Source organism: Octopus bimaculoides, chromosome 18 (assembly GCF_046866305.1).
Source record: "Octopus bimaculoides isolate indiv1 chromosome 18, ASM4686630v1, whole genome shotgun sequence".
Lineage (NCBI taxonomy): Eukaryota > Metazoa > Mollusca > Cephalopoda > Octopoda > Octopodidae > Octopus > Octopus bimaculoides.
The window spans coordinates 38854704-38873840 of record NC_142945.1 but is presented as its reverse complement, the minus strand read 5'-3'; the positions used below and the strand labels follow the sequence as shown (position 1 = coordinate 38873840).

The window sequence follows — 19137 nt, the reverse complement described above, 5'->3', positions numbered from 1 at the left end:
AGAACCTAAATTTAAAGAGGGATGGGCAGTTTATTTAGCTTAAAATCCAAATATTTGAATTAAAAAAAAAAGCCATCTTTTTAGCAAAACATAGTTTCTTTTCAGTAATTAGTGTTACCTTTCTACTGCTATCTGGAGTATTGATGGATGGGAACAGTTTCAAGTTCTAGTTTACTTTGTTGCTCATGGAAACTCCCACTATTCAGATTCAAACAAAGGATTTTGATTTCGGTTTCTCTTTTTTTCTTGTTTTCCCCCTGCTGAACTAGGCTACACTAATCAGCCTAACTCCTACCCTGAAAAGCCTGGCTCTGCTCCTGTGATGTATCCACAATACAGGGAGGCTATGATTCCACCACAGGACAGCCCCATGCACGGTAAGCTTTAAAGCCAGTAGTAACCAGCAGATTTTCAATGCTCTTTCTTTTTTCAACTGTCTTAGAGCAAAATCTTAGAGCCATTTTATATTTTCCATGTGTAGGTTAGACTTTAAAATTCTCAAGATCATCCTTTTAGGTTTACCTGTCATTCTTCTTGCACCAGAATGAAAATAATTCTTTTTTCAATCTTACCCTACAGGCTATTGTATATTGTAAATAAATGTTCTTATTTACTCCTAAATATGTTATCAATGAAAATTTTTGTTTTCTTTATTGCAGTAGTTAATTGTTAATGAGAACCCTGCCTAACATTGCAATAAGCATTACAGTTGGCTTCCACCAGCAATATATTTTTAACTTATAGGTCTTAACATATTTTTATCACAAATCCACTGTTTCTTTAATTATGTGGATCTAACCCTTAATTTCCCTCACAGCTTATAGAATTTATTACATCGGCCAGCGATTAGTGGTAATAGTAGTAGAAGTGTTAGTATTGTTGAAATGTTAGGTTCAGCTGTGGTGATCAGTCAAGTACTGATCTTTGGTACTTTATTGGTGTATTTGATTCTGAAGGTGTAGAGGCACACTTAGAAGAAGATCAAGGTCACTATTGTTTCTGACTTTAGTGTTTTAACCCTTTATTGTGCTGCCCTCACTGATTTCATTGATTCCAGTTTTCTGTGGGAGGTGGCAAATGTAGTATTTTATTGCAATTTTTATTTTCTTAGAACCAGCTTTGAAATACCTGTCTGCAGGCATTATGCAATGTCCTGATTGAGAGGTTTTCGTTTTTTGTTGATTAGTCATAGTCTGCTCAGGTAAATTTGTGGCAAGCAGGTAGCCAAGGAGATGTTTCAGGAGTTGATTAAATAGAATCTGTATTTTGTCTGTCTGTTATCCACCACCTTTATACAAGACAGAAAGGTTCTGTCAGTGTCAGCAATAATAACACTCTGTTAATACACGAGTTGGGACAGTGTGGCTAAAACCCTCCAGTTTTGGAGTTTGTGTAAGTGGAGCAAATGAGTTTTGTGCCATTTGTTTCAGTCATGTGATAAGAAAGTGATGTACTTAACTTCCATTGGCTGATTCCTCTGCAGTGCCATCTTGAAGGTACAGTGGGTAGTTGTGCTGAGGGTCTCCCATGACTTGGAGTCCCTGTTCTGATCTATGTATGTTGTAGCTTGCTGTTGATAAATAAATACTATAGGACCCAGTGCACTGATTCCCCCCAGAGGCCTATAATGCTGCTGTTAACCATGGCCCTATTCAACTTTAAGCAGCATGAAGAACATGTCTATTATATGTGACTATCATTTTTTTTTTGTGTGAGGCTGGTTTTTACAGATATTATAACCAGTTCACCATCAGCCAAAATTCTTAATCATTTTTGTTACCAGAAGCATTTTTCTGTGAAGAAATTTTTAAAATAATTATCGAGCATAAGATAGTGAATCTGTTCCAGTTATCCTTGTTTCTATGCTACTTAAGCTTTGTAATTCTGCAATGCTTCTGAATATGTTAGGCTTAAGGTGCAATTGTTATATTTTCTTTATGGTGTGAACCACTGTATGTTGCCTAGTTGGTAAGTGACAAGGAAAAAACATTGATAATTTGTGTCTAAACAATATTGTTTAGTGAAAAGATTCCACTCAGCTTAACTGTATTTTTCTCTTGCATTTGTCAGGCAGTCTCAACAAAATCAACTGTTCTTGTTGACTGATTAACTATGGCACAAAACTTCACTATTAATTAATAATTAGTTTTGGTGCTAATTTTCGGTAAAAAGTTCTCAAATTTGAATTTTTTTTTTTTTTATAGACTATTGTATAATTTTTTTTTATTCTCGTAACCTTTCACCAAATGTTTTTGGCTGTCAACAAAATTCCTATTAGAATACACCATTATTTCAACTTAAATCCTTCTTTTAGGAAGAAATAGCAAAAGCTTGTTTGAATGTGATATATTTTAATTATATCTACTCTCCACATATTCTCTCTCTCTCTCTCTCTCCTCTCTCTTTCCACACCCTCTCCTCTGCCACATTTTCTCCCTCTTCCTTTCTAATATTCCATATTTTGCCTTTATATTTGCTTTTTTTTTTGTTTATTCTTTTCTGGTTGTACTATTCTCTCACATATTTTTTAATATTATTATCTACATTTTTGTTTCTTTTTTTTTTCTTAAAAAAAAAAACAAACAAAAGCAATCCAAAGAATAAAAATTTCATATACTTGGGTTTTGGCTACAATTTTAGGCTTAATACAAAATTTAATTCTAAAGTAAATTCTAGTGACTAATTAGATATACAAGATGTCCAGTACTTCTGTGCTTTAAGCACTGGTGTAGCAGTGCTCCAGCATGGTCATAACTATATGGTTTATTTTAAAGAAGTGTAGTACTTCAGTATGATGTAATGCTTAAAACTTTTATACTAGAGAATTGTCATACTGAAAACGTGGCACCACGTGTCTCTGGTGGTATATATTTCAATTTGAAGAAATATTCTGTTCATTATAAAATGGAAAATAATCACATTTTGCTTCAACTAAAAGTATTATCATTACATTCATTTCTCAAATATATGATTTTTAAATTGTTGGTTACCAGTAGACTGGAACTGTTTTTGAAATATTACTTAATGTGATGTGTTTTTATGTACATCGTCTTGACTTTACCGTTCTCTTTTTATTTTTAATCATGTTTATATATTTTATTTGTATCTCTTAATTAAAGCTTTTAATCATAAATTATGCAACCTGCTACCTAGCTCTACAAAAGTCAGTAAGGATGTTTTTTTATGTTTCAAATGAAATTTATATGAATGCTAATATAATAAATACCTTTCTTCTCTTTTTCATCTGATTCAATTGTGTGATTTTGTCTTTTTTTTTTTTCTTTCTCCTGATAATTTACTAGATTCACGAAGGGATCCTAGCCAGTGGTCAGCTATGCAGCAGCGCTATGGGTCTCAACACAGTGGATCCAACTATCCTGGCTCCAGTATGAATGCCATGCCTCCTGGTTCTGGAATGCTTCCTCCAATGGTTCCCCCCAGCCCGAGCAGCACAGGTAGGACTATGAACCCCAGGCTGTCTCCACAAAGGGATAAACCATATATGTCACCTCCTAGGGTACAGGTGAGTGCAGTGTGGCCATTAGAGCGATGATCCACAGGAAAGAATAACTTGTTTTGTTTTGGAAGTTTTAGCATGTGTGGCTGGTGGTGATGGCGGTGAAGGTCAACTAGCATGAATCACTTATTAACCAATACCCAATTTTCACTAGTCATTTGTGCATTTGAAACCTGTTTTGCAATGGAATCTGGCATCTGTCCCTCTACTGTTAGCTTATGCTCAAATGGTGGCACATTCCTTGCTCATAACATCTATCAATTTATCCTCATAGTTCCAATATTTCTGCTGCTTCATAAACTGACTCTAGCTCTTAGTATATTTTAGTCATCATTGACAACAATCAGAATGAGTTTTTCACTTTAACCAACTTGGCTTAAAAACCAGTATTTATTATTCACAATATTCCTCAACATGGCATTCTTTATTATTATTATTATTATTTTTTTCTTTCTATAAATTGTTATGAACATGAAATAGTAGGTAGATTTAATGCTTCATACTGGATTCCTTTTTCAATCTTTTTTTTTTTTCACCTTAAAAAATTAAGCCTGTTTTTCATTTAGTTTTTCCTCCGATTTGCACCATTCAAAAGCCTCATTTCTGAAATTCGTGGGCTGTTGCATGTAAGCATGTCTTGTGCATGGATGATATTAATGGTTTTAGACTGGATTTAGTTGTTAGTGTTAGGTGCTAGAAAGTGAGTGTGCGCGCAAGTTAAGGTGTGCTGGTTTTAAACCTTTTTTGGATTAGGTACTTTCTAGAGTTAAAGCTCATGGCAGCACATTTTTACATTTGGATTTGCAGGCTTGACAATTTGTTTTTGGCTTGCATGGGACTCAGTGAGGTCAAATGCAGTGGGGGGGGGGGGGTGGGGGTGGCAGTGAGTGAGTGAGTATGTCTGTGTGTGCCTAGATTTTCAAACTTGGATTCTGGATGTTCCTGGCTCATTGTCTGCTGGACTTTTATCCAATCCTTATGTTGAAAACTGCATGAATGTTTAGTCTACCCACAAAGTAATATCGAGTGAACGACAGATACAATTAGAACTGGGCTGTAACCGTACTTTTGGTGGACAGAATGCTAGTTGCCCTGTCTTTAGCTGACATTACTGTTTGAATTCACTGTTATAGTTGTTGATGATGATACTACTACTACTACTACTACTACTACTACTACTACTACTACTTAGTCTCATATGACTTGATATTTCATTTCCTTTAAGGAATAAATTTGTAGAATGAAAATTTAGCTGACATAGTTTCATCTTCATTTGACTGGACATGCTCTCAGTTATCTCTATGGACTGTATGAAGTTTGCTTTTAATCTCTGCTTTCTCTGCTACTCATTTGCAGTGGCTTCTTATATTTTCATCTGCATGCACTGTCTTCTGTAAACTACCTCACACATCTCACCAGGTCTGCTTTTGCAGTGTGTCCTCGATCACTTGCTCACTCACCTATCCAGCAAATTATTTCACTAGCTTATTACACTTTCATTATCTTAAAGCATAGCTATACTGTTTGTTTTCTTGGAATGTGGTGAATGTTTTTCACATGTTATATACCCATTCACAGCTATTTCTCTTCCTTTAAAAGCCTGCTAGATCCTGGCTGTTGCTATTGGCATTTTTCATCACTATTAAATCCTCTTTTACTTATAAAACAACACATTTTTCAATTTAAAATAATTAAAACTTGAATATATTAACCAATGAAACACAAAGCATAACAAAATTGTGTTAAAGCATTTGCTAAGATTTCCAAAAAAGAAAATGAAGAAAAAAAAAAAAGAGCTAAACAAATATTTGTTTGAATTTTATCCCTTTCCTTTTGAAACAGAGTAATTTTCCAAAGTAAATTTTTACATTTTCCTTTATCTTGAATTGAGAAATCTGTTTAAAGATGAAAAAGTCAGTTGTAGTTTTTGGATGATTTACTATGAAAATGTAAAAGCAATATATTTGCACTTACTTTTGGTGCTATTTTCATGAAGTACCCGTTCTTCTATAGCTACCAAGACCTTCATTGACCCTGTTATATATTTTAGTGATGATCAGTTTCTGTAAATATATATATATATAAAAAACCTAATTTTTAATTGATTTGTAAAATGTTCATTAGGCCATTTAAGTAGTGAATTACTATTATTTAGATGTTAATTATTGCAATATCTTTATAATCTTGTAAGCAATTATTAATATAATACAACTAATGATTTTAATATTGAAAAATAATCTTTCTAATTACAATGAGGAGATTAATCAGATTTGTTCTAATTGACTTTCTCTTTGTTAATGGTAAAATCTAAAAATCTTGTCTCAATTATCATTAATTCATTTCAAATTAGCTACTTTCTTTGTTATTGCCTACAGAATTGTGATTACCATCCTATTAATTTCAGTTGACTAAAGCACATTGTTAGTCTAGGTCCAAGAAAAGAAACGACGGGGAAATGAACCGACAGAGGAAATATGTTAACCTTTGTTTTAATCTGTTTGTTCACCTCCGCCTTTCCTTGGGCACTTCATTTAAGTCAATTAGAGCAAATATATTTTGTCAGTTCATGAAATAGCTATGACTATGCCATAAAAGTTAACACTAATCATCTTTTATAAGAGCTGTTCTCACTAAAGATCAATTAACTAGTTATTGCAAGCAGCCTAGATATATTTCTAATTCCGAGCATATCTGTATACTTTGCTTTTCATCCTACTCTTGCAGATGTTCTATCTTTATCTATCAATAAAAATTTAAATTATACCAGCACTTCCCCCTTTTATAAATAAATAAATAAATAAATAAATAAAAAAAAGAAGTTTTTACTCAGTTTCATATTTCACTTTATACTCATTAAAAGAATCTGCAAGAGGTTTATGAAAGCAAGGCTATGCATAAGTCATTTTCTATTTCTTCTCTTTTCCTTTATGCAGCACAAGGATCTCTCTACTGTTCAACATCTTTTGCTAGCTAGTCTATCTGAAATGCGTGCTTGTGAATGATGTGAGAGAGAGAAAGGGGGGAAAAAAAAAAAAAATCCTATCAGGAGCAAATATTGCGCATGATATAAAAATTTCTTATTCTTTTTATTTCTTTCTATTTTACTTTTTTTTTACGTTTTTTTTTTTTTCTTTGAAGAATTCATTTTTGCTTGTTTATTTCAGGATTTGTGTGACTGCTTAACTGCTGTTTCTGGCATCAATGAAACACTTTATATAATTGTTATAAAATTTAATGCAAAAAAAAAAAAAAGAAGTAAAAACAAAAACAAAACAAAAACACCAACACGTACATGTGCGCGTGTGTATAAATATGTTTGCTTAATATGTATACATCGTGAACTTGTGCCCTCTTTGTGACATGAACGTGACTTAAAAAAAAAATGCCTGCTTATTCTGTCTTCATTATTTCTTCTCTTTCCAATGCTTCAATTCTAAGGATTCCTTTTCTTCCTTTTTTTAAGTAGATAATTGTTTTAATAAAATTAATGAACTACTATTAATGTACACTGCTTTAGCACTTTGCCTATTGCAAGAATCAGTCCTCTCCGGTGGATAGATATATATATATATATGTGTGTATATGCATATATGTATATACATATGTGTGCTTATGTGTGTGTGTGTATATGTATGTGTGTGTTTATTTGAATGTACTTGTGTATGTGTGTGTGCATATATATATATATATATATACTTACATATACTCATGTATGTATGTTTATGCATGTATATATATTTATACAGAATTGTGTGTTGTGTGTATACATACATATATCTGTGCATATATATATATATATATATATATATATATATATATATATATATATACACACACACATGTTCATATATGTATATGTGTGTACATGCATATATATATATATATACACACACACACACACACACACACACACACACACGTTTGTATGGATGTGTGTGTGTATATTTGTATGTATAAATTTAGGGATATAGTTATATACAAACATAAATATTGATTTATGTGTGTGTACATAATTTAGTGTATATATGCATGTATGTATATATATATATATATATATGATGTAATTATATATTTTCCAATGTTACTCCTCTGCTTAATTCTACCCCCTCTTCTTCTTTCATCTCCACCCCCCACCCCCTATTTTCAGCCTCTTTGTCTTTAGTAAAGTCTATGAAATAGTTTAGTGTTTCTTATTTGAATTGAATTCAGGTCAGAGTCTTTGGAGGAAACTGTAATTTCTGCATGAATGCATGAAAGTATTATGATTGAAGTTGAGTGTTTTGTACATAAACTGAATTATTCTGTCGACATTTTAACTAATTACCAATTTGTTGGTAAGATAATTTTCTACTAGATATAACATTTACTGTTATACTTTCCCATTTTTGCTCAGGATTATTTTATAATTATTCTCTTCTGCTCTGATATCAATTTTTTTTTACTTCAACATTGGAAATGCTCAGATGTGGTCATATTAAGCATGCCTCTCTACAATGCTTCAATGCTATATGGCTGTTGTTCTTACTCTAGCCTTGCTCTAAGTTGTTTTTAGTCACTTGTTAACTAGAAATTATTATTTTCTTTCTCCTCCAAAGTTATAAAACTTCTAGTTACAATACCAAGTATCAGCACCTATTTTTAATTTGTATTATTTTACTCGTCCCATCTTTGCACGTTTTTCTTATGTTTTGAGAGGATTAAATTTTCCTTTGTTCATTTATTCTTGATAATATTGTGGACATGAAATCTAGTGTATAGGGATATATTCTGTTTTAATTTCAGTAATTTTCTTGTTTATACTTTGCAATAAAACTACTAAAAGCTGGTTATTTAATTTATTCTGTGTCTTGGTGAAATGATCCTATTTCAATGATAATATGAAAAGGAAGTGCATTATAATTTTCTCAATTCCTAACTTAAATGTTCATTTTATCTGCAGGTGGTTGTCTCAGAAAGAAGCTGCAGATAATATTCTTTATGCTTATACCTGTCTTATTTGTCTACTTTGTCATATTATCCATCCTCTGTCTCCCCATCTTACATGTTTTAGAGTTTGTGTGTTTGTTCAGTGATTCCCCAAAAGAGTAAAAGCATTCCATGTATTGTTATCTTAATAATTAATTACGATCTTGAGTATTATCTTGTAGATATCTTCAAACTCTGCGTTTTTGAAACTGTTTGGAATTCTGTTTTGATTCTGAAACTTCAGCCATCTCCATGATTTGTTTTAGACAATTTGGCCAGCCCTCTTTTTTTTCTTTTTACCTTTCTCCCAACTGCAAAATATTGAGTTGGCTTTGAGCCAGTTGTTAGTGTATCATCTGAAGAGCATTGGATTTAAATGACAGTTGCCTAATCTGTAAATAACTGTAATATCTTGTATTGCATTCATTGCTACTTATATAACTTTACTTATCCATTCAAAGAAATGTAATTGCTCTAGAATCCAATGCAATTGTCCAACACATCGGTTGATTATAATTTTCATACATTTAAGTGTACAATTTTGAAATATTTTTCATGTTGATATAATCTAACTTGAATTTTTTTTTTTTTAATTGATGTTAATTTTAGACCTTTTTGCTTAAAATCCTCGCATATGCAGAAAGATACAGTGGGTATAAAAGTAGTTTCTCAAACTTAAAAATATCGTGGTTTTCACTTGTTTACCCCATTGCGTCTCTGGTTATGTTCACCTCCACCCACTTATCTCCTTTTGTTTTCCTCTTGTTCCTCTCTATTTTCAGCTGTATGTGTATGTGTGTGTATTGTGTATATGTATGTGTACATATGTGTAAGCCTCTAAGTATCTTGTTTCTATATGTTCCTGTACTGTACATGTGTTATTGGACACTGGGTGTGTGTGTGTGTATGTACCTCTTTCCCTCTCTTTCTCTCCCCCTATCAATACCTTTTCAACATAGTGCACTATTCTCTCCTTTCCACGGTGCTTCAGGTGACCACTTCAAACATATTTAACATCGATTTACAACTTGCAGCCATGCTTACGGATTAAATCTTACCTTGGAATTTTCTCACTGCCACTCTTCAACTTACGATTTAATGGGTATTTTTGATGATTTCTCTTACCACACTTGTTATGCTGGGTGAAAAAGAGTTGAAATATGTATTTCAAAGCAACACCTCAACTGCTCTGCCATGTTTATTCTTATTATTTTAAAAATTATTATTACTATCATCATCATCATTATTATTATTATTATTATTATTATTATTATTATTATTATTATTATTATTATTATGATTATTATTATTAACCAGCAATGTTGTATTCTGTTTTAATTTTTTCAATTTTTATTTTCGACAAAGAATTGTTTTATCATATTCCACTGAGCTTCATTGGTCAATGTGCTTTGAGCCTGTATTTAGTCAGATTAATCTGGTGTTGATGCCATAGTAATTACTTAATGCCACTGAATGGAAAAAAGTTTTCATAGCTGTATGTGTTCTTTTTCCTCTGCTTCCTTGAAACAGTTAGTTGTAGCAGGTCAACCAGTAAGCTGGATGTTAATGCCATTGGCCGCCTATTAATGCCAGCCTTGTCCTCCTTACAGGGACTGATGCATTGTCTGTAGCTTTCATGTGCAGCAACTGTTGATTATAAACTTGGTGTTAGTTGACTGGGTGGGTCTGTAATTATTTTATGTCGTAAACCGATTATTGTTAGCCTAGTTCTTGTGTAAGAAATTTGCTTATCCTTTTAGAATTTCTTGTTGTCAGGAATGCCCACTGCGCCACCTTTCCCTGTTTGGAAGGAGACTTCTGCTTAGTCACCCCCAATCTTCTATTTGTCTCTTATTCCTCCTTCAATGTACGCCCTGTTCTTATTGCGTATCTTGTTCACTTTTTTGAATTTTTAAAATTTTATTTTTATTTTTTTCACTTCAAAAAATTTTATTGCTTTAAAAAAAAAAAAATCCAATCATCTGAATATACATACATATATTCTAAGACTAATTTATTCCATGAATAATTAATAAAAATCGGAGAGGGCTGATATCTTTTAATTTACTTTTTAATTTTCCTTTTTTTTTTTTCCTTTTTTTTTTTTATTGATAAATTTTTTAACAGTTGTTCTAACCTGAATAGATATTGGCATAGGCAAAATAGTCGTTGCTTTTGCAATAACACTCTTTAGAAAAGGGAAGAAAAATGTGGTATCATCTGTCATCTTCAAACCATCATCATTTGTTTAAGCTTATTCAGCTGTTAATCTTCCTATAGCTATGATGGGTTGCTTTTCGTCTTTTTGTACAGAAGCCTGGGGGTATGGTACCAAATGCTCAACTCCCACCCAAGAAGGAAATATCATTCCCACCAGATAGCGTAGAAGCTGTTCAGCCCTTGCTGGCCAAGAGAAAGCGGCTAGCTAAACAAGACATAGGTAAATATACTTTATTTAATGGCAATACCTGCTGCTCTGCTGCTTGCTACTTGTGAGTGCTGCTGGTGCTTGCACAGTTTTCATTCTGGCTATTATTACTTGTTTTGTCAATCCTTAACAGTTAGTCATTATTTAATAATAATAATAATTGGTTAATTTAAATTAACTACCCACTGATTTACCTACGAACCTACCTTCCCTCCCTTTATTCTTTAACACATTCTTACTAACGTTGTATTTATTTAAGAAACTAGTATGTGTATATATGTGTGTGTGTGTATGTGTTTATTTACATACATACATAGATATATATCCATATATATATTTATATATATGCACACTTGCACATCTTCAAGCCAAAATATTACATTTATGCTAATACATCTTGTGTTTGCTGTCCAGATTGTTAATTGTCTTTATGAGTCCTACACGTTTTTGTTGTTTCTTTAACAAATATTTACTGTTGATGTTGAAAATATCAAATCATTTTATTGTAAGTGGGTGTTTAAAAATGGCAAATTACTTTATTGTAGGAGGGGGCATTTAAAGTAACCAGTCACTGTTGTAGGTGCATGCTTAAAATGTTCAGCTACCTTGTTGAAAACTGGATCTGTAAAAAAAATGTTCACCTTCTTTGTCGCAAGTGAATGTTCAAAATGTCCTGTTCCTTTATTACCAAGTGAGTGTTCACTGACCAGCCCAACAAATTATCTCTTCTCTTTTACTTGTTTCAGTCTTTGGACTGCAGCCATGCTGGGGCACCACCTTGAAGAATTTTTTGCCAAATGAATTGTGACCCCATTACTTATTTTTTTTAAGCCTGATACTTAATTCTGTCGGTCTGTTTTTCCAAACTGCTAAGTTACGGGGGATGTAAATACACCAACATCGGCTGTCAAGCGATGGTGGGGGATGAACACAAACGTGTGCACGCACACACACACACACCACAGGCTTCTTTTAGTTTCCATCTACAAATCCACCTACAAGGCTTTGGTCAGCCCATGGCTATAGTAGAAGACGGTTGCACAAGGTACCATGCTGTGGGACAACACAGAACCAGGTGGTTGGGAAGCATGCTGCTCCTCTCGCAGCCATACCTGCATAAAGGTTGTGAACCTCTATAATGTGGTCATGGAACTTTCACTTAGTTTTCACAAAGTCAGTTAAAGGAATTAGCCTGACATATTTGGACCGTTTAATTTTGTAACACAATATTAGTGAATTCTTATTAGCTGCATGCAGTTAATTACCCAATTAGGTTAGTTAATTATTCCAGTGTTCATTACCTTAGCCTTTACTGTGTATATGTGTGTGGTGAAACTAACTTAACTAACTTCATTTGGGCGTTAACCATTTTCATTTCACGTTTCTATTGAAATGCACTGCCTTTTTCTGTTTTTCAATTAATTTTGAAAATAATGAATTCAGTGAAATGGCTTTGTCATTATTAAATTGCTGTTTGAAAAATAAATTTAACACGAAATTTTGAAAGAATGATATAATTTAGATTACTTTAAAAGGGGGGGAAATTTCTGTTATTGAACCACAGGCAGTCTCATGTGTGTATTGGTATCACACAGGTTAAGGGAAATGGGATACATGCAAATAAGTGCTATTTGAATATTAAATATTTACTATAATTAGCCTTGTATTCCTATATTTGGAAGATTTTATTAATTTCATTTCCTCTTAGTTCAGTGAAATAGTAAATATTGAATGCTGAGGCTTCTTAAACTATTTTTCACATGTGGTAAAAACAAAAAAATTTTAGTATATTGACCAACATGTGAAAGTGTGTATTGTACTGTCTGGTTCTTAAACTGCTTCTGTTAAACTAAACTTTAACACTTCTGTGTTGTCACTAACAACTGTTTCTCTCTTTGCCTAAGGTGTTCCCCCACCCCAATCTAACATAACATTTCTTTTCTTTTTCTAATCTATCTTAAGCAGTTGATAAATTATTAAAGGCAAACTTATATGAACATTATTTTTGAAAATGCCTTTTGAATACATTTGTATTACTTCACTAAAGTTATCATTATTGTTGTCATTATTATTATTTATTATTATTATTATTATTATTATTATTATTATATGGTGGCGAGCTGGCAGAATTGTTAGAGCGTTGGAACAAAATGGTTTGTGGTATTTGTTCTGGCTGTTCTGAATTCCTATCCCTTGAGGTCAACTTTGCCTTTCATCCTTTCAGGCTCGATAAAATAAAGTACCAGTCAAGTACTGGGGTTGACATAATCAACCTAAACCCTCCCACTAAAATTTGCTGGCCTTTCACCAAAATTTGAAATTATTAATTATATTTATTTTCCTTCTTTACATTAACAGTGCAATGTTCTCCATATTGAAGGTTGAAACCTTATTTCTTCTTTGGACAAGAATGTTTGCCTAAAATGAATATTATTCTCCCCTATTACATCTCGTTAATTTATTATTACACACACACTTTTGCATTGAGGAAGTTTTAATTTTTTTCCACCCCTTAATTTACCTCATATAGTAGAATGTATTTGGAAAGCAGGGTGGTGGGAACCAAAGCCATTGATTCATGCTACTTCACCTGCCTGGCTGTGAAATATTTGCTTTTATCTTTCCCCTATTTTATATTACCTGTATTTTTTAAAAATATTGTTTGAGATGAAAGAAAAAGAAGCCTGTTGTGAGTCTGTGATTTATTTTTCTCTATAGCGGTAGTGTTAACCTACTCACCTTACATTCTTTATTTATCTTCCAACTCTCATTTGTAAGTCTACTTAATGTTTATTTTGAAACCGTTTTAGATAAATATGCTTAAAAGTATTTAGCATAATTCAAAGGAAGCTCTTCTCAAAAATGAGATTTAATACTTTCCCCTTTTTACTAAAATATCAACCTTATTAATACACATTAATTTTTTAATTAATTAATTCTTGCATATTTTAGTAAGTTTTAGATTTTGTGTTTGCTAGATATTTCTGTGTGTATGTAAATTTGGTGATAGTATTTCAAATTTTTGTTTGTTTTACCTTATCTAAACACTAATTATTTGTATCAAGTAATGAACATTTTCTGGTTTATTTTGTTATTGTAAATATATATTTTACTAAACAGCTTATAATTGACTCTTCATAAAGTTATTTCATTGAGCACTTGAGGCTTTATTTGAAACATTTAAATTCTGTCACTAATGTATTTGTTATGGTGTCCGAAGAACTGTTGTAATGAACAGAGGATATGTAAGTCTCATCTCATCAACTTATTTGTTATTTAAAGATGTCCTCTGCACTTACAGCTGTCATATTTTTACCAAAAATCTTCACTTGTATTGAAAACTTCTCAATAATGGGGTTGTTATGTCACAAAGTAAAATTTAGGAATTCAATAATTTTGCACCTACTACTCGAACAGTATGGCAGTATAATTAATTGTGTTCTTGTTACTTTTACTATAATATTTTCTCTTTAAATTGGATATCTGGGCGGGTCACCACTTTATGGGAAGTGCTAACAATTAAATAATCTTAATTTATGTGATATTTTCCTAAAGCCTCATATCAGCTCCATTGAAAATTTACTGTTTCTCCTTTTTGATTTCAGGTCAAACTGAACCCTGGAAACTTATGATGGCATTAAAGTCTGGCATGCTTGCAGAAAGTACTTGGGCTTTGGATACATTGTCTATTCTTTTATTTGATGATTCAACAGTGGCTTACTTCACTTTATCACACTTACCAGGGCTACTTGAAGTTTTACTGGAACACTTCCGGCGCTGTCTTATCGACATATTTGGCCTGTTTAATGAACTTGAAGTTGGTTACAATACTGCTATGTTAAAACATAAAGAAAAGAAAGGAGCAAAGTCTAAAGAAACACATATGGATGTAGATGATTTCAAAAATTTGGAAAGTGATACTGTGTGGAAAGGTATGCGAACAGGAGAAAACTATACTTACATTACAAGGCAAGGGAAAATAGTGAAAATCAATGAGAATGATCGAGATACTGCTCTATTACATGGGAAACATTGGGATGTGTACACAAATTTCACGAGCAAAGCAGAACATTGGCAGCTAGGTGGTGGTGATATGACCAAACATGTTCAAACTCACTTTGAAAGTCTATCTAATCATAAAGTGTTAAAGAAATTCTTCCTTTACCGTGGCATGAAAAAAAATTGTGAAGATGATAGCATCAACATTAGTTTGCCTGAATCAAATTGTATAATGCGAGAACCTGCTGAACATGCATCGGAAGAGGTGCGTCTATTATTAAAATCAACCTGCCAGAACAACAAAACCGTCAATGGGGTGGTTGAGGACAATTTACCAAATTGCATCACAAAAGTCCACATTAAAAAAGAACCTGTTGAGGAGGCTGAGAAAAACAAAGCTGCTACGAAGCCAACTTGCACCCCAGCTGATACTGAAGTATCCACTGCTGCTGCTGCTGCTGCTGCATCTGATCGCGTCAAAGAAGAGCCTCGGTCTGAGGAGAATTGTAAAAATCTAGATTCTGAACAGAAACAGAGTGAATCCACAAAAAATGGCACTGAAAAAAATTGTGTAAATAGTGAAAACCATTGTGAAAAGGATGGTGTTGTAAAAAAAGATTTAGAGTCTCAAAAAGTGGAAACAAAAGTGGATAAAGATAAATTAGTAAAATCTGAAGATAAGAAAACTAATTCGCTTAAAAATGAATCCATTTTGAGCCATATTGAAAATGGAATATCAATTGAATCCCTGTTAAGGAAAGCTGAGCTGTGTGAAGATCCTGAAGAAGAGGCCTTTGAGAGAGATAGCCCTGCAGTATGCCTTATGTCAGAAGCTCAAGATGAGATTGGGCGGCGGTGTGTATGCATTTCTAATATATTTCGCAGTTTGTCGTGTATCCAGGGAAATGACTCTGAAATGTCCAGACATCCCGGTCTGATGTATATTCTAGGAAAATTATTATTACTCCATCATCAACACCCCCCTCGGGTGAAGGTACGGAGAAAACTTGATAAAGAAGAAACAGAGTTTGAAGATGTTTCCTTGTCTGAACACGAATGGTGGTGGGATCATTTGCATGCATTACGTGAGAACACATTGGTTATTTTTGCTAACATATGTGGGCAGCTTGATCTCTCAATATACCCTGAGGACATCTGTTTGCCTATATTGAATGGGCTGCTTCACTGGGCTGTCTGCCCCTCCTCCTGCGCCCAGGATCCCTTGCCAAGCATGTCACCATCCTCCGTCCTTTCGCCTCAGCGATTAGTACTTGAAGCATTATGTAAATTGTGCATACATGAAGCTAATGTGGACTTGTTGCTTGCAACACCACCCTTTAATCGGATAGTACAGCTTGTTAATAACTTGACTAAAATGCTTGCTAATAAAAAGGAGCAAGTAACTCAGGAGTTTGCAGTTGTGTTACTATCAGAGCTTGTGCAGGGAGACAGCAGTGCTGCCCGTGCCATAGCTATGCAGCATCCGAGTGTATCGTTGCTGATAGACTTTTTAGAGACAGCCGAACACAATGCTGTGCAGGTAGTAAGCACTCATGGTATCAATGTGTTAAGGGACAGTCCAGAAATGATGGGAACTAGTCTAGATATGTTACGACGGACTGCAAATATACTGGTACATTTAGCTCGGGTGCCAGAGAACAGACCATGTTTTGTACACCAACAGAGCAGACTTTTGACTTTAGTTATGTCTCAAATACTTGACCAGCATGTGGCACAGACTCTAGCTGATGTACTTTACGAGTGTTCACACTCATAGTAGGGATTATGTCACTGACATTATTTTGATGAAGCCATTACTTTCATTTCCATTGTATCTGTACATTTTGTCATATCAACTTCATGGAATCAAGCTGTGAAGAGAAAAGTCTTCCTCTGTTTTATGGAGGAAAATAAAAACACTGGCTAGAAGTAATTAAAACAGAAAGTGGAAGGAAAGGAAGACGAAAATTGTTTTAATATGGGAGGATGTAGTTACAACTCATCTTTCTCTCTCATCATCATCATTTCATCAAAGGTGTAGTTATGTATAGCTTTTTATGTGGAGAAAAAAATACTTTCCCTCTCTCTCTCTCTCTCTTGCTATCTCCTCTGTTTCTTTTACTCTCTCTCTCTATCTCTCTTCCCCTCTCTCTCTCTCTCTCTCCTCTCTAAAATCTATCTCATCAGTTAAAAGAAATTGAAAAAGAAAACTAACAAACAAAGCATGACACAGGTTGCAGCAGCCTTGTGCTCCATTGGAAGGGGAATATGGGAATATGTCAAATTAGGTGATTTTTATTTTTGTACATCTTTAGGTGTGCAACTTTCTTTGTTGTGGAGGGCTTTACAAATGAATTGCATTAAAAGAAGATTTAAAAAAAAAAAAAAGAAACAGGTTATAAATCATTTGGCTTTACCTACAGTTCAGGTAGGTTGAACTTAATTACAGGTGCTCCTGCCAAAAGCATAAACAGAAAGGTTCTGGTCAGTTACCTTTTTCAATTTATCAAAAATTTACATTTGGGAAAAAGCAAAGCCAGCAAGAAATCAATAACTAGTGCAGTGTTTTGCCAAGAACACTGATCACTAGAGATGTGATTCCGTTTCACCTCCTGATGTCCAGTGAAAAGCACAGTATTTATATGTAACAAGTTAAAAAAGGAAAAGGTTATCAAAGGTTGGAACGTGTGTAGTTTCCTTTTTGTAGTAATTCTCATGAGTCAACTTTGATATTCCCATTGTGCAAAGGCTTTATACTCGTATGTCACAAGAAATAAATGTACAGAAAAGGAAATTTCTAGAGTCCATCTCAGTTTTGCTGTTACTTTTTCTTAATGTTATTCAACATTATTTAAAATCTTTGACAGAAGTCTAGAAATATACGGGTTTAAAAGTCGCTACATATTCACTATTTTATTAAAAAAAAAAAAAGTCCTTTATACTGAATTTTCTCCTTATTTCTCTCTCCTCCTGCTCCTCCTTCCTCTTCCCCTCCCATTACAACATCTCAGCATGACCAATGCTGTGACAGCTGATGAAGGATCATTTGGAATTTTGTAATGTTCGGTAGTAAAAGGCTGAACCGTTTTTACTTAAAATCTTACCAACCATTGCCAGCAACTTAGTTTACGATGAATATGTTCTCCTCGGTGTAACCTGATAAGTCTTACATATTGATTTTTTTTTTTTTCTCTCCCCTCTTCAATTTGGGACCCGGGGAAGATGGAGAAAGATCTGATGGCATTCAAAGAAATATTGGCTCATTAGGTATATATATATGTCTCTAAAATAAAGTTCTGACTGCTAAGTTGACCAAGAACTATTAGAATTTATCACGTATGTCTGACAAATATTTCCATTTTATGTGATGTGTGAGTATTTATTTTTTTAATTTCTCGTCTTTTCTTCCACATTTTTTCCTTTACCTTGCCGCTCTTCATTCCGTTGTATATAATTTATCATCACCTTGCTGTCTGGATTCCATTTGTCTGAAGATCACTAAAGGGCTAAAGAAGTGTGGCTCTGACATCAGCAGTAATAAATAGTGAGCTGTGTTATCCATTGTCTCAAACTTCGTCTGTGACGCTCAAATGATCTCCTCTGACGTTTTAGGCACAAAAACAGAAGAAAAACAACCTGAAACAACATCTGAGAATTATGTGATATTGAATTTTTAGTAATCAGACATAATGAATACAAGTTGTCAGTTGTATACTACCTTCTAGAAATTATCTTTTCAACTCTCCAAAACTGTTTCTCGCACTACAATTACATACCACACACATACACACACACACACTTACATTGAATGCAGAAAGCTGACTGTTGATACAATGTTAACAGGCAAAAATCCATTTTCCTCAATAAACAGTTCGTTATGAAGAAAAGAAAAGAAAACTATCATCCAAATCTTAGTTGATTTTGTTTTTTGTTTTTTGTTTTTGTTTTTGTTTATTGGAAAACCTTTTAGTTGATGTTCCCTCCTCGCTCATTAGCCATTTAACAGTTCAGTTGCAATTGGTTTGGTTTTTTTTTTTTTCCTCCTCCCCCATCATCCTTATATTTCTATGCTGTCTAACGGGTTCATTGCACAGAAGATCTCTGAAACTTTCTGAAAACGGTCTTCATATCGTGTATATTTAATATCAGTACAACACCAAACATCTGCTCGGCTCGTTCAGCCCAACAGATAAAAGTTGCTGCCGTATTTTCTTGTACTACACTTATT

At 33.5% G+C, this 19137-nt stretch overlaps 1 protein-coding gene across 12 annotated transcripts in view; it reads left to right on the top strand.

Moving 5' to 3' along the window:
- The window catches only part of LOC106883893 (AT-rich interactive domain-containing protein 1B), a 53845-nt gene extending 36129 nt beyond the window's left edge, over positions 1-17716 (top strand). For 7 of the 12 annotated variants that reach the window (XM_089366004.1, XM_052974205.2, XM_052974212.2 and 4 more), the window contains 4 exons: positions 270-377; positions 3303-3523; positions 10796-10922; positions 14516-17716. In XM_089366004.1, the coding sequence (XP_089222130.1) occupies positions 270-377; positions 3303-3523; positions 10796-10922; positions 14516-16686 (2627 nt within the window). In that variant the 3' untranslated portion in view covers positions 16687-17716. The remainder of the gene's footprint in view (positions 1-269; positions 378-3302; positions 3524-10795; positions 10923-14515) is intronic. The other 5 variants (XM_089366006.1, XM_089366003.1, XM_089366011.1 and 2 more) reach the window with 1 other exon arrangement.
- The last annotated feature ends 1421 nt before the right edge of the window (positions 17717-19137 follow it).